Source organism: Rhea americana, unplaced genomic scaffold, assembly GCF_003343005.1.
Source record: "Rhea americana isolate MKP2758 unplaced genomic scaffold, rheAme1 scaffold_213, whole genome shotgun sequence".
Lineage (NCBI taxonomy): Eukaryota > Metazoa > Chordata > Aves > Rheiformes > Rheidae > Rhea > Rhea americana.
In genome coordinates this window covers 709,326-732,582 of record NW_028186289.1, presented here as the reverse complement: position 1 = coordinate 732,582, position 23,257 = coordinate 709,326, and the positions used below count along the sequence as shown (strand labels likewise).

Sequence of the window (23,257 nt, the reverse complement as noted above, 5' to 3'; positions counted from 1 at the left end):
TTTCCTTTCCTTTCCTTTCCTTTCCTTTCCTTTCCTTTCCTTTCCTTTCCTTTCCTTTCCTTTCCTTTCCTTTCCTTTCCTTTCCTTTCTCTTTTATTTTCTTTTCTTTTGCTATCGCATCTATCTGTAATTTCACTTGCTGCAACTCTGCCTCCAACACCTTCTTCATGTTGTCTGCTTCTCTGCTTTTCCAGACAGCTGATCTGACATTTGTCAGGGTGGCAGGCTGTATTGCTTAGCTCTCCCTAGAGTGACCTGCTGCTATGGGACTCTGATGGTACCAGATTTGTCAGCAGCCCTGGGAAAGGGTAGTAGGGCTCCCGGCAGGTGACAGATTAGAAACAGTAGTAGCCACAGTTAGGGAAGAAGTGTTTCAAATGTATATATTTTTTTTGGCTTTTCTTCTAATCTTGTCTGTTCTTAAATATGTAAATGAGGAGAAGTGGAAAGCACAACCCAGTGAATGTGGAAGTACTGGCATCCCCTTCTTGTATTTCCTTTCTATTTAACAGTGGTTCTCTCTCTCTTTTTCTGTTAATACCCCAGCTCATTCCTTGCGTAGCTGTCAAACTGCAGGGACTAGGCTTCTGGGTAGTTCCCACGTGTTGTCGTCATGTGCGCTATCCAAAGCGGTCTCCCCCTTCTCCATCCTTTCGTGTCATTTCCTTCTGAATGCAGGAAAACTGCCCTGCGGGCCAAAAGCAACTATTCCCTAGTTTGACTTTGTCACGTGAGATGTTGCACACAGATGTACCTATCGTGTCACTGCTGTGAACTTCATGGTGTCAATGGCAAGTTTGACAAAGGTTGAGTTTGCACGACGGTCCTGCCTGTCCCATCGGCTATGCCGCTCCGCAGCACTGGGGAGAGCAGGTAGCTCCCAGGCGCTGCGTTGCAGCTCCTCATAACTTGCAAGAAGTCAGAGCCTCCGTTTGCCCTGCGCCTCCTGGGGCTTGGTGAGGGCTCAGTGCACATTTGCCAGTGCGGACGTTGCTAAAAGTAAGCCTACCTCTGGGAGTACCAACTGCATGGCCCGTTTTACTGACAGGTGGGAGGATGGAGGGGTGTCCTCTGGGAATGTTTGATCTACTGGTGAGTGCTGACATCCAAGATGTGTCTCCATCTTCTGCTCCGGCTTAATATTAGTCATCCTATTGGGTTGGCAACCTGCCTGTTGGGATTGATTAGCCCTTTTCTTGTGCATCTGTAATACCGTATTGTATTAAGCGTGTAACATTTTGGATTGTGCTTATTATGGCACATGTTAATCGAACACACCTACTGTCTATCTAAGCATCAATGGTGAAGATTTGGCATATAGGAGACTTATGACTAATCATTTCAGAGTGATTTTTTTTTACTCAGAAGGAGTACAGTAAGAATATTATCTTCTAGTGTGGCAGCCTCTTTAGAGTCTGGCAAAAAAAATTGTGCAAATGCACGTCCACATGTATTATTCAGAGCACGAGAGGGGTGATGTTTGCTGCCACTATTGTATCAGCAACCTGGCTATTTTGCAGGTGTGATACAATATATTTAGAATTTCATTTTTTCAGTTTAAAACAGTTGATCAAGCCAAAACACCAACGGTTCCTTTTTTTTAATCTGCTGAAAATAATTGAAGTCCCCAAAAATGTTTAATTCCAAGTTGTGCTTTTTAATGTAGTTTTGATTTAAACTTCCTTTCTGTACAGAAAGTGGGACCTCACAGTTTTTTGTCTTGTTTTGTTTTGTTCTTTTTAGACTTTTTCCAAAAATATTTTTCAATAAAGTAAGTTTTTAAATAAATTTAGAAAGYGTATTTGACCAAAGCAGCTGCAGTTTACTTCAGTTTTGAAAAAGGTCATCAAATTTGGTCAATCAAATTATAATTTTATATATTTTTAGCAGTTTGGCGTGTCTCATGTTTGCTACTTAATTATCCCTTATTTAAAGTTACATGTTCTACTGACATATTGACTGCCTTGTCTTGTGTATTTGCCTTTGCTGAAAAGACGCCAAATAAAGCAACTTTGAAAGTAAGGCCGTATGATTGGTTCCACCTGTAAGCGGCACCCATGCCATGTGTGGGCCTTTGTAAATCAAACRCACTGAGTCTGAGCATGTTGGTACCGAAGATGAGAGCCGCATCGTGGTTGAGCTGTAAGTGTGTGATTAAATCCCTCGGAAAAGGCAGTAGCAGACTGCTGTATTCTTAAAGGCATATGACCTTTCCTGGCGAATTGTGAAACTACAGTGATTTTTTTTTTCAATCTGCCAGAAATAGGCCTACACTTTCCTTCTTAAAAAATGGGATGATAAGAACATGCTTCTGGTTAAAAGGACGTGGCAACGCTCCCATCTGCCTAAAGGACTTGGAGCGGTGGGGTTATGGCCTATATTTCGCAGTATTAGGGAAAGGCAGCAATTTCTTGCTTGTCTGAGTCTTTGCCAGTAGGTAAAGTAACCTTCAGAGAATTTGAGGGTGCGGCATAAACTCCCACTTACGTATTTTTGGAGGAAACAAAAATCCTCCTGCTGCTGATGGTTGGTAGGAGCGTCCTGTCRGGTGCAGGCCAGAAGCGAAGGTCCTGTTGCCCTCTCGCTTGCCCGACATGCTGGGAGGGACACGGTCGGGGTTCGGCACTGCCTTAGCAGGGCAAAACAAGCACCGAGCGACAAAGCTAATGCGTGGGGACCGCGGCCGGAGGCTCTGCATAAGGAGTTGCTTTTTGGCGGCCGGCCCGCTCCTCRGAGACTGTTGAGATGTTGGCTTCTCTGCCGAAACAATTGACAGCGATTTGTTTAGTTCCTACAGCTGTGTCCTCTCTTTGTGTGCTTTTCTTCCTGGCAAGCTCAAGGCTGCTGTTGCTCTCAATGTGGAATTAGGCTGACAGGCGGRGCAGGAAGGTCAGGGCAATGCTGGAGATAATGTTTTCTGTGCACCGSTGTGCTGGCGGGAAGCGATGGTCGTCAAAACCCCAGCAGGATTATTGGGTGGGAAATGGGGAGTTCCTAAAAAAGTATCACTTGTGACAGAAAAAAAAAAAAAAAAAAGATGATATTTTTCCTTGCGTCGGCCGCTTCTGCGTTGTTTTGCCATTCCRTTGCTCCAGCTGCCTCTGAAAAGGGGCAAATGCACGTGGAGGTTTTTTCTTATATCCCATCCTCCTCCTTCACTGATCCAAGAACCTTCCTCCTGCTTCTGCGCAAGCTATTTGCATTTTCCTATGCTAAAGGATCGACTTACTGGAGTCTACAGGTGCCTTCTCGCTGGTCTGTCTTCTCGCACTCCTAGCCCCTCGGCTCCGTGGCCACCTCGCGCCCGGCTGGCTCCCTGCTCGCTGCAGCGGTGGTTGCCACCAGTGTGGTGGAACRAGCTGTCAGGGGAGGAAGTGCAGAGTAATTTTGGAAGCCAGGAGGATGTAGGGTGTTTACCTGCGTGTTTTTTTTTTTTTTCGTAAGATGGGTTGAAGATAGTGACAGAGTCGGCACTGGGCAAGAACTTGTGTGTCGATGGCCAGTATTTAACACCCAAATGAGGCTTAAAGAGCTTCTAGGTTAAAAGAACCAAAACTGTGCATTTCTGAGGTCATGTGTATTTAGCCATGTTCACTTTTTCCATATGGATATCACATGCTCTCTCTCCTTTTTCCTAGATTAGGAAGTTTCTATTTCCATGGTCCTAATTTCATGGCATCTAGCTGTAAACCTCTACAGCCTTGTGCAGCTACATTTCTGTAGGGTCAGCCTCCTAACGCTGTGGCGATCATTTTATGTGCCAAAAGAAATTCACTTTACAAGTTTKTGTAGCATATTGGAAAGCTCACCAGCACTAGGGCATAGGTGGCTAGCATGTCTTCTGGCAGTCAGCAACTCTGATGTGTTGTCTTCAAGAAATCTGACAATGCAAGGTCTCAGAACGACTGTCTACCTTACCTTAGTATGAAAATATAAACTGCAACAGGGGCTACCAGTTTTCCAGTGAGCACCCCAACTTGCTGTAGTCCTTGTGCTGAAGCACAGATGAAAATTTGCAGCTTCCCTATGCCTAAAGAATCAATATATTCTCTGTAAACTTGGGACCCTTTTGCCCTGCGGTATGCAGGGATGGCTTGAAAGCAATGGAAATGGTGGGTGCTCAGCACTGTGGTTCACAACATGCTCTGCCAGTGAGAGAGATGGACAGAATGGGCAGAATGGGGCAATGCAGAGCAGGATTCCAGTCCTGGCATCACTCATCTGCATTTCCTTTAAGAAAAATGAGAAGTTGGATTTCCTTACTAATTGCTCTTCAGTAAATCCCTTCTGGAAGACAATGTAGCTCAGTGTAGGAAGTTGACAAAGGAAGGAAATTAGGTGGTTTCCCACTGCTTATTTGAAACGGGGTTTAAGCACTTCACTTCTTGTCAGATAAAGCATATATTATACGAGCTGGCTTTTCCACCAGTGGTATTACAGAATCGCAGAACAGTTGAAATTGGAAAGGAGAAATCTGGAGATCATCTAGTCCAACCTCCCTACTCAAGCAGGGTCACCTACAGCATGTTAGAGAGGGTTGCATCCAGGCAGTTTTTGACTATCTCYGGAGAAGGAGACTCCACAACCTCTCTGGGAAACCTGTTTCAGTGCTCTGTCACTCTCACAGTGAAAAAGCTTTTCCTCATGTTCAGACAGAAATTCTTGTATTTTAGTTTGTGCCCGCTGCCTCTTGTCCTGTCAATGGGCACCGCTGAAAAGTCTGGCCTGTCCTGTTGACACCCTCTCCTGAAGTATTTGTAGACATTGATTAGATCTCCTGTCAGTCTTTTCTTCTACAGGCTGAAGAGTCCCAGCTCTCGCAGCCTTTCCTCATAAGAGAGATGCTCCAGTTCCCTGATCATCTTTGTAGCCCTATGCTGGACTCAYTCCAGTAGTTCCATGTCTCTCTTGTACTGGGGAGCCCAGAACTGGATGCAGTACTCTAGATGAGGCCTCACCAGGGCCGAGTAGAGGGGCAGGATCACCTCCCTTGACCTTCTGATAATGCTCCTCCTAATGCAATCCATCTAGGTTAAGAAACTAGTACRAAAGTGCTTAATGTGTTTCAGTTAGTAAACATACTATGAGAGTCTGATGGATTTTTATTTGATAGATGGATTTTTATTTTTATTTTATTGTCAAAAAATGTTCCTGATTTTACCTCCTTTATTCCTGTTTATGTCCTTTCTCTGATATGTGTCCTTCCCTGTCCTATGATCCTTTGTTCCTCTCAGTCTTGGATATATCTTTTACTTCTTGGTCTTTCTTTTGTTCCTTGCTAAGGATTTTTCCAGAAAGTGCTAATTTCTGTCCATCTAGCTGGTCCCCTTTCCTCTCTGATGCCAGAGTATTCACAGCAGTCACTCCACCTAGAGGGAAAATACCAAGAATACCAAGAAGGTATTGTCTTCTCCCTGGTTCTCAGTAGCCCCGTGGTAAAAGTAGCCCTGATCCTTGTCCTTGTTTCCAAACCAGTTCTTCTAGGAGAGGTGAATAACCCACACACCAGCAGACAGACTGGGGAAAACCAGAAGCAGCTGCCTACCCTTTGGCTGGCAACAGGAGCTCCTTGCAGGGCTGGGATGCCTGGGACTCATGACGCCCTGGCTTCTCCTCCTTCTCCTGGCTCCTCAAGTCTCTGATCAAGACACATGAAAAAAGCAAAGGTGCAATTGAGTAATGTGACCTGTGTTTCATTATGGAAAAAAAGGGAAGCATACTGCACTTGTGCTAAGATAGATTTATGTCAAGCAGCTGCAGCTGGGACRGTGGGCAGCACTGGGGTGCTGCGGCACAGGGCTGCTGCAGGTGCCCTGCCAGCAATCTCTAGGCAAGCACTGTGCCCTCCCCTTGGTGTTTGCTCYGTATTGAGGGGAAGTGCTCTCCTCAGCCTTGCCCCGTGGTGATGCTTTAACAACAGCTTTCTGGCTGTAGCAGTAGTTTGCTGTGGCTTAGTAGGAGGTAAAATTATTCCTGTTTTGTATTCAGATGAAAGCTTAATTTAACATGACACTAAGGCAGCAAAAAGATGACTCCACCCATACCAAGCTTTAAAAGAAAGGAAGTGAATGTTGAGGGAACTTGGGTTTTTTTGTTTTTTTTTTTTTTTTTGAAAGATTTCGCCATAAACAATACCTTATAAATCTCATCCTAATTCCACAGCTAACAGAAAAATCCCCTTTGGTCTCCAAAGACTATGAGTGCACAAATCTACGAGTCTTTGACCTTGAACTGAGTGCGTGTTCCTGATGCTTCCTTGAACCATCACGTTTTTCTCTACATACAGGGACAGGTGAGATGAGATACATGAAATGTTTTACARTCCATGTGGAAAAACGGAATTGAAGTTCAGACCTAAATGCATGTGCATTTGTCCTATGTGATCTGGAGCGATGGTAAGATCTCAGACAAATCATTCAGGGATATTTCTGCACTAAATTGTATAGTATTTACTGGGATCCTAGATTCATATTTGAGTGTAAGGATTTTTAGGAAGTTTGTTGCCATGTTATCATAGACCAGCTAGGAGCGCTGCTGACTGGAGTTCATCTATAGTGAGCAGCTCATCTCTCTGCCCTTCTCTTCCTTCCCCATCACTCCCACCCCTGTGAAGCCCTTCCCAAATTGCAATTGAGAATCCCATCTTCTAACTGTATTTAGACACCAGAAGGGCTAAACTTTATTGCAGTTTACAGTAATAACCATGAACCATCCTTTACCCACATGTATCAGTGGAAAGAGCAATTCCCATTCTGCTGGTGCTGAGGAGCAGCACTTTGGCTTTGCTGCCAGCAGACCCGGGATATTTGAGAGCTGGCCACAGGAGAAAACAAGAAGTGTTCCTCAGCAGGCCTCCTATTGCACAGATATTGCAATTTTGCTGAAAGGGCTAAAATCTCAGTGTTGGGGAGGAGAAATGATGCAAGTTCATTGAATGCRTGTAAGATCTTGTTGGCTGCCTATAAAGAGCGAGCAACGCAGAGGAGGAGCCTGTCTCGGCTGCATCTGTCCCCTTTGTGTCGGAAGGGGCCGAGGTGGTGTGAGGTCCTGGGAGGYGCCTGCCATGCAGGGCTGCAGGAGTTAGTCACCGTGGCCTTGTTTAAAACCTGAGGTTAAGCATTTTGCTGCAATCTCCCAATGTTGTTTACTATAAAGTGCTTATTAGGACTGAAGAGAATTTATTTTTTGAGACTTTCACTGACCTAAGCTGTTGTGGTTCGCATGAGATCTGGACAGTCTTGAGTCTTCAGACACATTTCTCTTAGTACTGTGCAGACCAAAGTTGGATAAGAAACTTCAAGCTGACGCTGGACTTGGGAGAGAGAAAACTCTGTGCTGTGGGATAAATGCAGTGCCTAGAAGTCAATATAAAGCATTTGTTATGCTTCTATTTTTGGTATGTGAGCAATACTGTGTGGAAAGTCCTCGTCTCTGTGGAAAAATCCCTCTGTTCCCCCCAGGAATGGGAACTGTGTCCCTGCCAACCAGAACAGATATTTTTTCTCTCTCTCTTCTGGCACAGCTTTGCATGCTAATCCATGCTATGTAAAGAACCTGGGGGTAAAACTAGCCCTAGGAAGCAGTGTGGGAACCACAGCATTTAAAAGAATTGTTATATTAAAACCAGAAAAAACAGAACCATCACAGATGAACAAGTGTGTGAACCTAAAACGGTGCAAGCAGCTAACTTCACTAATTTTCTAGTTCATGGTGTTAGAAGTGCTCCTCGGGATATTTTCCCACGGTGTTTAAAGTAGGGTTTCTGCTGCAAAGTTTTTCTTCCTCAATCTTTTTCATATTAGCTGAAGAATCAGTATTTTAACGTAGGAAAGGAGATATTCCTGAAAACAGCACAGATGTTGGGTCTGTTTTTTGTGACCTTTTTGCAAGTCTGATTATTTCAGGGCATAGGGAAAGTGGTAAACATAAGGCATGAGTTTATTTGCTATTATCCTGATCCAAATTATGTTACAAAACCTGCAATGCAAACTATAAATCTTCTGCTCAGTGGATTTACACCACTCTTAAGGCAGTAAAAGTAGTCTTAATTTAATACCCTTGCTTCGTTTGCTTGTCTAATGTAAAGAACAGCCACTTTAACAATCTCTAGGTGTATAGGATCATCACAGAATGGATTTAACCAGGTACAGCTTTCAAGCAGTCRTTACTTATATGTGTTCCCGATTGAGTTGGTGTGCTTTTGCTAATTGTTCCTGTTGAAACATCTGGGATAGTATTTCAAGCTTGATTTAGAGCATGCAAGTGTTTATATGCTTTTTAAAAATGTATGTATTTGGGGACTGTTTCTCAAAGCAGACATGCCTGTGAACAGGCACTTGACAGAAGTGGGGCTCTTGGTACAACTGCATCCCAGAGCACTGGCATTCCCACTTCAGATGTTGTATGRTGTTTGCTCATTGCCCTTGTCTGCTGACGTACTCTCAGATAGTAGGTATTAATGTGTTTATTTTTAAAATGAGGAGTTTATATTAATCTTGTCACAGTATAAATAATATTAAGTCAACAAGAAAATAGTACTTTACTGGATTCACTGCCAGAAGTTTCACTTCCAAATATAGGAAAAATCTAAACAACTGCTTTCTTGCCTTTCCCGCTGAGCTGGTGAAAGGAAACCTTCAGTAGTAGAAATATTTTGTGAGAGAAGTGTTTTTGAGGTTTAGTATGTCTATAAGTTAGTGTTCTAYAATTTTTATTTTACATTTATAAATGACTATGAAAAAGTTATAGAATAGATATTTTGTAAACAGCCCTGAATATCGCACARTTCTACATCTCCTGATTCTAATTTGCTTCCCTGGCTGAAAGGAAGAGATTGTAGTAGAGGGTAAAAAGCAGCAACGWTTAGGGCATGCAAGAAACCCAAGTAAGCTGTGCAGTGACTTAGGTAGGGGTTGGATTTGTTGTGAATTTCCTTTCTCAGAGGCATTTCCAAACCAGTAACTATTTGGAAATGGAGTTACCTCAATTCTCTTACTTTATACACGGAATTGTGTGGAAGGAAAAGCTGAGAACAGCCTCCACTTTACTCTGTGTCCTTGCAGTCAGGACACTGAGAGCCTGATGGCTTTGGAGCAAATCCCCTCAGGGAGGGCAAAGAGCTTGAACCTGCCTTGTGTGACATGGGGTACTGTAGATAAGGCACTGCTCCACAAAAGAGGAACTACTGCTAGTAGTAGAAGTGATTACAAGGAATGGTGTCAGCATTTCTGGTCTCTGCTTGGGTCAAAAGTTTAATTCTTTACCTCTCTGCCCTTCCTTCCCTTCCCCACCCCCCACCAAAAAAAAAAAAAAAAAAAAAAAAAAAAAAGAGGAGGATAAATTTAGACCTCTTTTGAGTAGAATCAAAACTTACTCCATCTTTTGTTTTATCTGATACCTAAGCTGAAAAATTGAGTGATCAGGCAGCACTGTTAGGTTTGATAAGCCCAGAGGTTTGGCAATTTATAGTACTAAAAGSTTCAGTAAGAATACCTTCAGTACTCTTCAGAAGAGTAGCTTCTTTTGGGTGGTCAAGGGAAAAGGCAGATCAAAACTCAGAGCTACTACATTATTTGAGTCTTCCTGAGTAACGTGCTGACACCTCTTTCCTGGGCACTGATTAATCCTATTGCTATAAAAAGAGAAAGCTTGCTTTGGGAGCTGTGGGTGGAATGGCACAGCCATGGAGGCTGATGCACAGGTTAGGAAATTGTGTGTGCCAGATTGCTTCTCCCTCATCACCTCTGCAAACTGGATCAGGGCTGGAGAAGCAATTTAGAAGGACAGAGACCAAGCGTGGAAAGGAGATGTGTGCCACATCCTCAGCTCCCTGAGAAGGACAGAATTTGCTGGGCAGAAAACAGTCAAAGCTATGCAATAAAATCTTTCTTAGAGCATCCTTCTGGTAAGCTGATTTAAAAATAAACTGCTGTATATATCGAGGCTGGCCATTCGTGAGTAGCTGATTCAAAGTTTGGGGTTAGGCTTTTCTGTGGTCTTTTTTCTTCCTTCCTTGTTCTCCTAAGTCTGGAGAAAGTTTGACTTTGTGATGAGCAGAAGCCCACAGGGCTGCTTCCGTGTGTGCTGGGAAAGTTTTGCTGATGGTGAGCAAGGAAGGCACAAGTCAGGAATCAACTGCAATTCYTGTTGTTGTTGGAAAAGCCACACTTGCAGAAACCTGTCACAGGACTTCTTCAGATAGCGCGTCATGGATAAACTCGCCTGTTCCCAGGAGAACTCCTAATATCTAATGTGGACCTTTACACTGAAAAAAGAAAAGGACCAAAGCAACTCACCTCAAAGACTCTGTCTGAGAACTAAAATCTCTAGCTCACTGAAAAAATGAGGGGTAGGATTGAGCAAGTTTYCTGCCCTCAACACCCACAGTTTTTGAGAAACAAGTCAAGTACACTGAGGAGTTGTGGGGAAATTTGATAGAAGTGGCTGAGCTAGTGACAAACACATGGACTTCTCATTCAAAAAGCTGTCCATCACAGAGAACATTATATATTGTTCTTCCATTGCTCTGCCGAGCTGATTTTAGTTCTAGGTAACAGGACCCAATAGAAGTACATGGAAATGCAAGTGTTTAGTTTTCATTCTTGCAGAARAAATTCTGGGATATTCCAAGTTCCTTCTAGGGTCCCATGTAATCTTACATTTATTAATTAACTTAATTACTTCTGCTCCCCATCTGTTCTCTGTTCCCCTCAGCATCTTTTTCTGAGGTTGCAGGTTTTGGGCTCTTTGCTGGGATTCTTTTCCTACTTCCTTGCTTCCAGGCAGAAGCCTTCTTTTCTGGAGCAGATGTAGTTGCTTCATAGAAAAAAGAGGACTTTCCTCCTCCTTCCCAAATACTAACTTAAACCAATCACTCTCTTTTTAAAGACATATGAAAAATTGAAAAAAAAAAGAAAAAAAGAAAAGAAAACAAAACAAAACAACCAAAAAAAACCCAAAGTTGTATCAGGAATTTCACTTCTGCTCTAGAATAAAATTCTTGGATCCAGGGAAAGGCACATCTACAGGACCTAGGACCACCTCAGAAGACCTCTGAGAAGCAGCTACCAGAGCACAAGTTGCATGGGGGGGAGGGGATGTATCTGTGTGTATGGTATGTCCAGATCATCTGGGAGGGGGTCTTGTCTTCCAAGAGGAAAAACTCTGATTTTGCTGCTCCTCATAAACTTTCATCTTTCCTCACCACCAGTAGGGAAATCCTCAGAGCACTGATTCTTGGGATAGGGAAGGATTTGAATATAGAAGATGCAATAAAGAAAGTACTGCCAGTCTGAAGGGCGGGTGTCAAGGGGATGGGGACAAACTCTTTTCAGTTGTCCCATGTGGCAGGACAAGAGGCAATGGGCAGAAAYTGAAGCACAGGAAGTTCCACCTGACCATGAGGGGGAATTTCTTCMCYGTGAGAGTGACAGAGCACTGGCACAGGCTGCCCAGAGAGCTTGTGGAGTCTCCCTCTCTGGCGCTATTCAAAGCCTGCCTGSAYGCAACCCTGTCTAACATGCTCTAGGTGACCCTGCTTGAGTGAGGGGTGTGTGTGGGGGGGTGTTGGACTAGATGATCTCCAGAGGTCCCTTCCGACCTTACTGATTCTATGATTCTATGAATCCYCTAATAAGAAAGGGARATAAGAAATGATCCAGGTGTGTACACAAGTTCCAGCTTTAGGCTGGAAAAAATCTTTGAGTATTAATGTGGAGATCTGGCTCTTCTTTCTTGTATTATTTCTGTTATTATAGGTTTGAAGCAGTATAAAGCAGAAAGAAAAAACAGTACTAGCTTTTCCACCCCAGCTTGAAAAAAGGAATTGTTTTGTCCTATGGGAGCAGGAATTAAAACCTCTCACTGAATCTCACATCATCTTTGGGGGTGTTTCTTTTTTTTTTCTTTTTTTTTTTTTTTGCTCCATAACCTCAAGAGAGCTGGCTACCAGCAAGCCTGAGCCTTTTAGCTCCATATCCTGAGAAAGTTCAGACTGCTTTCCTCACAACATATCTTTTTTTTCCCTTCCCAAGCTGTTGTACAGGAAGAGGTGAGAGCCACCAAGCCACAGTTTGCCTTGCTCCCTGTGAGCAAATCTGTTGATATAATGACCCAGTTCGGAAGGGGAGGGTGAGGGCCAGACTGCTCTGTTCCCATTATAGCAAAACTGCTTGTAAATGGTTGATTCCCATTCTTTGTTTTTTCCRAAGGAGTGTGGTGGGCTACCACTTCTTTCCTACAAGCAGGCCACAGCGGAAGGGAGGATGAGAGGTGGTGCATGTGGGCGGTTGGTCACTGAGTTGTTTTCTTATTTTGAGTTATTTTCTTATTTTGCGGCCTTCACTGCTTGAGTTCAGGGAATGTGTCTGAATCACCAGGGAGGAACAAAAAGCCGAACTGTGAGTTTTAGCTTGCAGAAAACTATTAGGAGACGAAGGGGAGCCACAGGAAGCTGTGGGTGTAGGTAGGATGGGAACATGTGAAGTCACTTCGGTAGGACATTTTCATAGGCAGAATGTCACACGTTTTATCTGTCTCCTCCTGCCTACCTTTTATCTCCGTTGTTCTTGTATCTCAGCTTTGCTCACTGCCCACATGCTTATCTTTTTCCATCTCACATTTTGTTTGCTCTTTTGGCTCTTCACTTGCTATCGCCTTTGTACCCTGCCATGACTAAAGATTATAACCAGTGCGATGGAAAAAAAACAGCACATTTTGGCTCCCAGTTGCCTGCATGTATTTTGGCAGTACTGCAGGATACCTGTAAGTCTAGACCCCTTACTTGCTGTGGCTGTGAATGGAAAGGTTTGCTCTGAGGTGAAGACTCTAGAGACGAGGAGCCTCAGAGTCATGTGTTCTCAGCAATGGACAAACGTGCTGTGGGATGTGGTTACTCCAGCACATAGGTGTCATCCACTGCGTTAACTGCAGCCATCAGCTCATCCTTTAGATAAGGACCTCCATAAAGTGAATCAAAATACTTTTCAATGAAAAGAGACCCAAAAGGCTGAGAGAGTACCATTTTTCCAGAATCAGTTGCTGCAAATATGATTAAAAGCTAGTTATAAAGGAAACTTCTGCAGAGAGTACATCCTGATATTTCACAGGCAACTTTTATCTGAGTGACTCATTCTCCATCAAAGAGAAAAACATGGCACCTCTTATTCTTTCCACTGCCAATATCTTAAAATATTCTGCTTTCAGATCTGAGAAGCACTAATTAATACGATAAGCTGTAACTTCACATGTTTTTTTTTCCAGCATGCGTTTTGCTGATACGCGTGCGTTTAGTAGGTTTTCAACAGGGAGCAATTCAAAGGTTGTCAAGATAAGAATGAAAAGTCTTGTACCAAAATTCACTGAGAAACCTAGAAAAACAGTTAATTTTAAGAAAAATATAGTAAATATTTTCAGAGATCTAATGTAGCAGTGCACTCTTCTTTTGATTATGTGAGTGCAGCTATGCTGAAATCCTTGATAAGCAGTGAGCAGTGCTTAGCCTGTAACTTATGTGATTAATATGGGACTCTGGGAGGCCTCTAAACAGTGCCTGTATATTAAAAACCAGAGACAAACCCCTCTTTCCTGTGGTTATAAATCTGATGAGCATTGTTCCCTTCTCTGTTCTTAYATGTAGCTCCTGCACTGAGGCAGACTGAGGGATTTTTGGACTTTTAGGAAGTCTTTTGAAGAGCAAACTTGACAGCATGTCATTAGTGCCCACAAAGAGGGAGAAAGACAAAACAGCAAAGGTTAAGAATACATACATTGTGAATATGTCATGGCAACCCTCAGCTGCCAACCAAAGCTAAAGGATCATTCACTTTGATGGCACTGTCCTGCCATGTCTTTCATGAAAGCTAGCCTTGAGCTAAGCATGCCGTTCTCCTTTATATGCCAATATGAAAATATGGAACTTTTTATACATTTACATGAAACATTTTTATCATCTTATTCAAGGTCACGTTGTGGAGATTGAATCCTGCCCTGCAAGTCCACAGAAGGTACTTATTTTGCAATACTTGATGATATTGTCAGTCCTTAGGTTTTGTGCTCCTGTTCACCAAAATATTTTCTGGGAGGCAACTCTCTTTTCTCCCTTGGTAAAAATGACAGCCTCCATAAATATCAGGCTGATATCATCAAGCTGAAATTCTGGGAAAGAGCGTCAAAAGTTGATGAATTACAGGAAACGTGAGAAAGATCTGACATTGATAGAGAGCTCAAGGAGGAGGCAGATCCATGAATACCAGGGTTTTCCAAATTTACTGAAGCTACAAGGAGGTACTTATGTCTCTGAAACTCGTAGCTGTTTTACTATTACTGTCTGTGCATTGTCATCAAATATTTATTTAGGCAAAATGTAAACTTACTTCGTTTTTATATAGCTGGATAGCCACCACCATTCAGTTTCYCAGGGAATAGTGATCAGTAGATTGGGGGCTTGGCCCATGTTTGGAGCACCTCATACCCTCTCTGCCTGAGAGCTAGCAAAGCAGAACATCGATTGGAGAGAGAGATCTGCCACTGACCATGTAAATCCCAGTATCTTTGACCTGCAGCAGGCTAGCAAGAGATTGCTTGAATCTCTCCATTAACTGCRGATTTGTCACAGAGTCCTCCCAATCAACCATGGCATAGAGAAAGGCAACCTTTTTCTCAGCAGCTGTTTCTTTTGCYGAAACATGCTGCCTTATCCCATAAGCCGAGCAGTGGAGGCATCCGTAGCTCGCACGGGTTTGGGAGCTTGTACTGTGCCTATAGTGTCAATTAATGTCTTAGGATTCATACTCTAGCCTTCCTAAAAATTCATTTTGTGTAGAGCTTGTGGCTGTATGACATCAAACTACTTTTTTTTTTCTATGAAGTTTCTGYGTTTTTTAATTTTGGGCAGGCGTAAATTTTTATTTATTTGGCTTTTATCATGTGTAGTAAATTTATTAATTACTAGCATGCAAAACAGCTGTTTATATTGCATTTCATTATCTAGCATTACTTGTGTCGATTGTTCAGCTCATGCAAAGACAGGTGGCAGGCATTAGCTGGTGTAGCACTGTAGTATTGCTGAAGAGGTGTGCATTATGTTTTAGGCTGGATTTCAAAGGTACCAAACGGATTGAGATTATGTTCATTGATTTGTCAAAGATAAAGTAATTCTAGAAATCTTTCACTCTAAGCTAAAATCCTTGCTGGAACCTACTGGAGATCTGTCTTAAATGGGAAATCTGTCAAAGCAAACAAATAATGCACAACTTAGATCTACTTGCAGCAAACACAGTAGAAGCTCTTCCATCTACAGGCTGAATTTCAAATGTACCTTGAAGCTCAACTAGGTTGAGACAATTTTTGATTCTGTTTCCTCTCCATTTGATACTTCTGCACAAGTATTTGCATGGAGTTTATTTACTGTATTATTGTCGTATTGCTGAAAATCAAAGTTGGCAAATGATCTAATGCATCAAGGAAAAATGCAGGGAAAGATAACTCATTTTAACTTATGAGATTCTTATGCAGTCTTGACTTCCGCTTAAAATGAATCTAAATTCAAACACCCACTTCAAATATGGATCCCAAACGGCATAAAAGTGTTAAAGCAGTTATACAATCTTTTGGCAGGCAATGTGGAAATCTTTAAGAATCTAAATTGAAAACTGTGGGGGAAAAAATGTGTGTGTGCACCTACGCTGTTGGATCAAAAGATCTTTCAGTGCTTGAATGTGAAGGCACAAGACCTATTACTTGCTTCTTGCTTTAACTTTATACCAAGGAAAAGTATTTTCTTGCCTGTTAGCTAGAAATATCTTCATCTGAGACATTTAGGTTATTAAAATATCTATCATATGATGTTCAGATAAACTTTAAAGGACTTACTTAAGTTCTGTAACTTATATAACCCCCTTGGACCTTCTCAAAGCCATGTTCAGAATGTCCAAACTGGAGTGCTAAATAGTAAAGAACTGCCTTTATGTTTGGCTGTTGCTTATTTAAGTTCCTGGACTTGCATAGACCAGAATTTATCTGGTGGCGCCACAAAACATGCAGTGAGCACCGCAAAATACGCAGTGAGGCTCAAAAGAGTTTGGGGAACCAAAGGGAAAGCCCACYGCCCTCAAAGTCCTGGCCTGAAGTAGTTCATGCAGCGCAACTTTAAAGGCAGTGTTTGTCCTGTAAAGACAGGGATTGTCCTAAACAGATTAACAGTGATTTGGGTTACTGTATTGGAGAGACTAACAGGAATGGGCAACAAGGATCACACTGATAAATGAATGGTAAGTAATGCTCAGGAAAAGGGTATGGGAACTCCTCRCATGAGTTAAGTATTTGAAGCTAATTGCAACAAATGAAGAAGAGGATGAGGCATCACCAGAGACTGCAATATCTGCTTTTGGAAGGAGCGGAAGGGAGATCCTAGAAGATATAGGTCACCCAGATAACAGGATGAATAATAGGAAAAATGTCATTTTATCATTATGTGACTAGGGAGTTAGGAAATGATGGAAGTAAAAGCTTACATATGTGACCTTACTTTGGCRTCACTGGGTGTATACATGAGCATAGTCTCAGTCCACATTTTTCCCCATGGGACCCCCCCCCATTCAGCAAATAGRGTAGGCAGTGCTCATAAATTTTGGTTGTTCGATATGTGCTTTTTCAATGCTTTTCGCAAAGTTCATGCTCTCTTCATGGCTCTACTTGAGCACTTCAGTGGTGTGAATCTKCCTGCTTCTCCTCCTCCTCCCTCTGAAGGAAGGAGACAGCAGGGATGTGCAGAGCCCATCACAGCATGACCCAGGCGGGCAGGCTTAGGGCTCAGGAAATGAGTGATGTGCAGTCAGGACGGAAAGGGCTTCCTACCTTTGTCTTCTCTTTCTTTAAGAAGAAGCGTGAACTATCCTGGAGCAAACCATCRTTTTTGCCATGATGCAAAGAGAAAAGGCAGAAAGCAGATTTCCTGTTCGCCAAACAGCCCTGTTTGCTCTATCCTTTCTCTGAAGTTCTCCTTTGTTTCTTAAGCAAGACCATCACTTCCAAAACAGCATCTGATGCTGCACAGAAATTAAAATAGCATTTTCTAATGAAATACTGTAACATCTATTCAGATAGCCTCAAAACGAAATGTTATGATCTTCCAGAAATACTCTAGTTTTAGACATCGTTAGTCATAAAAACAATCTATTTAACAAATAGAAAATTTTCACCAGAAAACATTCTTTTCTGAGCATTTCAATCAACTTCTTAKGGGAATTTAAAACAAGACAGACTCTGGAAAACTTTCCTGTGGAAAAAAAAACAAGGTGGTRTTTATGACTAGTGCATTAAATGTTATGGGTACATAACCCTGACTTGAGCATCAGTGTAAATACGCTGCCTTCTCTGGTATTTGAGTGTGCAGAGCTTTCTTGACAGAGCTGCTAAATTGCTCTCATGCTCATTTAGACAAAAATGCAGTTTTCATGCAACTTTCCTGGCAATTTTTTAAGCTTTTTTTTTTTTTTTTTTTTTTTTTTTTTTTTTTTTTTTTTTTTTTTTTTTTTTTTTCCAGGGTGGTTGGACTCAGCTTGGCACACTGTCCCACCAAACCCAAGTTATTTAATACCAGGTGCAAAGCAGGGCTCATACCCTGGCTGTGGCCCCTCAGCTGCCAGGTGTCCTCCCCAGCAGTGCCAGTTTGGCCATGCTCCTCCTCGACCCTGCAGCCAGGCTGCGTCGCRGGAGAGGCACCCTAGCCCCTCACGGCAGCTCATGGGGCTGTGCATGCAAAACRGGCAATAAAAGATGAGCTGTTTTAACAGTGCAAAGAAAGTATTTTTTWAAATCTGATCGTAAATCTAATTGTCTTTTAATTATACTGTCAGCTGTGGCCCTATTGGTGCTACTCAGGAATATTTCTGCRGCAGGGACAGGGCCAGCTGCCTCTTCCTGCGCCCCCAGCCTCTGTCTGGGGCTGTTGACAAAGACTAAGCCTGTGGTTTAGAAGCAGTGAAGCAATGACACGGAGGCGACACAGGCCCCACACGTCTGTGAAAATTATAGAGTATTGCTTTGTGTGTGTCACGCCCCGAATACAGTCCTTCATCAGCTACACATATAGCCTTCCGGTTGGGAACAAAAATGTGTTTGCAGAAAATTCAGAGAAAACAGAGGTGAGGTGGGTGGAGAAAAATGTCTTGTGGAAAGGACATAAGCTAAAACCTCTATTTAGCACGTGAAAGGCTGTCTTGTGCCTGCTCATTATTGCAAAAACGTTTACAGTTTCTGGACAGTCTCAGAAGAAACTAATGATATTTATTCCTTCTTATCCTAATGTTTATTTCTTCTTACCCTAGTCTTTCCTCTCTGGAGACAGCCACAGCTCAGTCACTATTTATAGAAGGAAAACCCAAACTGCCTAATTCAGATCTGCTTTTCTTGGAAGATCTGCCAGAGGGTATGGTGTTCCCACGACCGACGTGCTCTGCTGTGACACTCTGCCCCAATATTACACAACTTGGGTTGTGTCTGTAGGTTTTGTGGCCCAGGAAGAAGGTTGCAAGAATCCAACTGCATCAGGGCTGTGTGCTGCATCAGATAATCTCGTGAGAGGTCTTGAGTTTCCTGCCCCTCTACCTGTCGTTAGTCGCAGAGGGACAGCTTGATTGCAAGGCAGCCTCACAAAATGTTGCTTCTTTCGCTTTCTGATAGGCAGCAGGCCTCAGCTAGTGGTGCCCAAATTTGCATGTGCAGATGTGGGACTAGTATATTTAGCTTGGCTGATTGCAGAACTCATCTCTAGATGAAGTCTTCTGACTGGCTCCAGTCATTTTTCTCCAGGGATGCAGACATATCATTTGTCTGCACTAATAACTAAGCTTTGTGGAAAAGAAAACTAGGTAACATTCACAATATCCTCTCAGTATGTGCAGTTTGCTCCAAGACATCAAGTAGTCCCTATAATACAAGTGTTACTATCATAGTGGTGTTGATGTGGTAGTAAGAATACCAGTAGGAATTTGTATTCTGTCTACTTCAAGAACAGAGGCTTTCTCAAAACAGTGCTTGTGATAACATGCAGTTTTTAAACCAAGTATACTGTATTCAGATAACATACTGAAGAATGTGTCCAGTACCCCAGAATATTAAAAAGGAAGGAAGGAAATGAGAAAAAAAAGAAAAAAATAACCCAAGGATGATCTAACCCCATAATCCCATACAACTGTTAATCAAGGCCACCTATGCTGATAATATAGCCTGTAGTCTGGAAATAGTAGCTAGTAAAAGGATATTTATTTATGGAGGGGAAAAAGAATAAACAACCGTGAGAATGCTAGAGGGATTATCTTCAGATCTTGTTAAATCTTTGAGATTTGGATTAATAGTGTTCCTCTGCTGACAGTTGGGCAAATTGCAGTTCTCTGAGGGCCTGTTTCAGAGCACATTTATTTTTCTGTTCTTCAGAGATAAGTGATAGTTAAATGTCATAACTGTATTTTCTGGATTTGGAAGGGTGTACTTTGTGTGTCTTGCTGGGACAGCCCATTGGGTAAGGCATTTTACAAGGATCAGAGTAGTAGATTACAGGGAGGAAACCTTCAGATCACAGTCCTCCCCAGCGCTGCAGCTGACCCCAAGAGCACGCTGTGAGTCCAAAGGCTCAGCTTCTCGTTCCTGGTCTTGCACTGGTCAGCTTGGGGGAACTCGAGAAATGTCTTTTCCTTTTTTTTTTTTTTTTTTTTTTTTTTTTTCCCTACCTCCATTTTGGTAACTCGTAAAGGAGGAGTTATGCTAAGTGACTGCTCTGACTGTGTGGCTATCACTCTGTGACATTTCTTCCAATAGCTCTGTCTTTGGCTAAGGAAGAAGGCGAGTAGTAGTAGTTTAGGGTTTACCCCTTGGTTTTACTGTACTCTCTATATTGATGCTTAATGAGTGTTTCTAACATAAATCTTCCAGGGATTTTAACAGGCCTGCTGTAGCTGCAAATCAGGCCAAGGAATTTAACTCCCCTTCCTCCACATATTATAAAAAGCTATCATTTTTCATGATGGAAGGATGTTAACTGCAGTTGAAACAGCTTATGTGGGATGTCTGCTGCCACTCGCTCCAGCTACCTTGGCATGCTCTGCGTTCAGACAAAACCCAAGCTATAAAAATACTTTTTCTGTTATTAATAGTTTTATTTCTTCTGGTTCTCCTACCTAGAGTCCTTCTCTGAAAGTGTTTACCCCAGAACATGGCAAGGGCAGGCTTTAACCAAACTATCTTTTTGTGCAACAGAAGACAAAGCTGGGAGTCAGCCTCCCTCCGCCACTGACTTCTGAACTCRCTTTATCTGATGTGAAAACCATTACATCGAAGCCATTGTGCTTTGCCATGTTTCCCCAGAACTTTGTAATCCCACTTCAGATGCTACAGGGATCAGAGAAACTGAAATCTAAGGGCTGGATTGACGTATTTTACCCATACAAATCCTAGACTTCCCTCTGCTGCCACCTTCATGTTAGGGGGGAAAAGCCAACTCGGTTCTTCTGCATTAGGTAGAGGTGCACCCCAGGTCTCCCACCAGGATCCCATGTCACGCTTGCTGCTGTCTTTGAGCTCCTAGGAAGGACTCTGCAGTGCAGTTTCTTTCACTCCTTTCTGTCCAAAAGGCTAAGACTGTTACTTTGCTTCCTGCTTAGTGATTATCTGTTGTTGTACTTGCAACTTGATGTCAGGTGAGCAGATACCATTCATAGATGTGCCTAAATTTATCTAGGTGTAAGTGTGTTAGTAGCATTGGAAAGGAGGCCTGCAGAGAATGGTGAATGGATGTGCCATGTTAGACTAAAAGAATTGGGGGTTTTCTTGGTGAAGTTCATAGCAAAGTTACGGGATCCCTGCTCTGTGGGTGGGATTCATGCAGTGCCTACGAGCAAAGCTTTCTTCATAATCAAGGAGTGAATCAGCCTTTTATACGGTGTGAGTCATCTGATACCCACTTAACAATAAGGTGGACAAATTGTGAGATATTTGTCCCACAAATATCTTGAGGGAGCCTTACAATGGCTGGCTCAGGCACAATGACTTCACATATCTGCAACGGGTGGGGTGGATGCCACACCAGAGTCTGAGTGCAACTCGGAGAAGATGACAAGGTCCGGTTTGGGGATGCTTGATTATATCCTGTTTTAGTAGATGAGGTTTTACTTTTTGTTTTGTTTAGTTACCTTTTTTTTTTTTTTTAAGAGGAAGAAACTCTGAGGAAAGACTAGCACTGTGTTTTAAAGTATTTCATTTGTCAGGGATAAAGCTAGATGAGAGCAGAGAACACCCTGGAGAAGACTGTAGTCTGCATTCCCAAAATATACTTTTTAAAGAAAATAAACAGAAAAGTAAATATTTTAGCAATGAATTTGGGGGAGCCAAGCGCTAGTGAGCACGTGAGGCAGCCTGTTGACAGGGGGGCCAGGGGCTGGGGTGACTGGAGTCACTGAAATGAAACACGGTCAGCTCCTTGCCCAGGCACAGTGCAGAGATGGGATGAAGGCAACTTCCGTCCTTGCAGGGGATTCCTCAGGGTCAAGAAAGACATAAGAGGATGCTAATATTTTTAAGACACTGTTTCTGTTCAGACTACAGCTTTTTGGATGACGAGGCCTTTCACTGGCACCAGATTCATTAAAAAGTGTAGGATTAGAGAAAAGACTTGAAATGGAATAAATGTGGTAAAATGGACTTAGCAGTCCTTACTGTGCTTGGTGTTCTCCAGTTAAGCAAATTAAACCCCTTCTGGGCAAAAAAAAAATCAAATAAAAATAGTATCCCATCAATTTAGCACTGAAATTTCAACAGTTGTGTGGGATTTTCTTCCTGGACACTTACCCCGTCGTGAGAAGCAGCAAAAGGGTGAACAGCTAAGGATATAATTCAAAGAAAATGGGCTAAGTTTTGTTCTTAAATCAACGAAACCCACTGTTGGCTGGGGGCACGTCATCCAAAGAACTGCAGAAAAGGAGCCGGCGCTGCTGGCGGCCGGCATCTCCGAAGAAGTGACGCGTCCTGTTTCAGCACCGTGCGAACGGCGGGCGAGCCGAAGAACCCCTAAAATCGCCAGGAAAAAACAAAGGAGAAGAAGAAAAGAAAAAGAAAAAAAAAAGGAGGGGGGGGAGAAGAAGAAGAAGAAAGGAAGAAAATAAGCCAGCAGAAAAGGGGAAGCTGGCAGGGGGCTTGCCGGGTCGCCGCCGCGGGGGAAGCCCGCGCGGTGCTCGGCGCTGCCTTTCGCTGCCATCTAGCGGCCGGCGGGCTCCGGCCCCGCCGCTCGCCGCGCGAGTTTGCGGTAAAGCCTGGGCTTTACCGGCGGGGTTTTAGCCGGCCCTGAAGTGGAGGGAGTTAGCAGGCTGGCACAGTTTTGGGGGTGTTTTGTATTACTAGGCTGGGAGGAGCAGCACCTTCCAGACCTGAGCAGCCTGACTGCAAATGAGGTTCCAGCATTGCTGCCAAGTACTTCCAGACTGACAGGTAAAACGCTGATAAACACCGGAATAAGTTTCCTAGTGTAGGCAGCTCCCCCCCACACCCCCATAGCCGTCCTTGACGCCTGACTTATCATCCCTCAGTAGCACCTGCTCTTTCTGTAAGGCTTTAGCTTYGCTGTTTTGGAACAGCTGTTGCATTGGTGTGGCGTACTCAGACATAACTATTTATTGCAACCAGAAATGAGATTTGCAAATGCGGGCATCTGGGCGTGTTTAACACGCAGTCGGTCTTGTTTTCTCAGTTGCTGAAACTAACAGACTTATTGTGTGTGTGCACCTGCAGCGTGTTGGAGAGATTTCAGATGTATTCCCTTTTTTCTGGAAGGACTTATTTGGCCTGTGTTTGGGGACACAGGTTAGCATCCCTGCACGCTTGCTAGGTGCTTCATACTCATAATGCAGATTCAGTCTGCAGTGTATTGCTTTTGTATTTGATTTCCAATTATCAGGAGTTCTGTCACTGCACTGTAAAAATACTTCCCAAGGAGGCAGAGCATTTTGAGAAATTTGTCCAAAATTTCCACGCATGTAGAAGATGAAAGACTTTCACTTTACAAGTATTTTATGTGCGTTAGAAGTGTGGTACTTTCCACCTTACCCTTGGTGGTAATGAAGTAATTTAAAAACAGGAGATCACTCTGCGTTATTTATTTTATCTTTCCCCTCCAGAAAAGTCACAGAGTGTGTTAACAGCAGTGGTATGGACTGGCAGGTGATTTCCCATGCGCACAGCTAGGGGCCAGTGACAAGGGATGCCCGTGGCT

General features: G+C 43.0%; 1 protein-coding gene across 4 annotated transcripts in view; it reads left to right on the top strand.

Moving 5' to 3' along the window:
• Nucleotides 1-23,257, top strand: part of CD200 (CD200 molecule) — a 51,968-nt gene that overhangs the window by 14,687 nt on the left and 14,024 nt on the right. The window contains exon 6 of one of the 4 annotated variants that reach the window (XM_085304918.1): nt 3,571-3,575. The exons of the other annotated variants lie outside the window; for them this stretch is intronic. Coding sequence (XP_085161044.1) covers nt 3,571-3,575 — 5 coding nt within the window. The remainder of the gene's footprint in view (nt 1-3,570; nt 3,576-23,257) is intronic. 4 annotated transcript variants of the gene reach the window in all.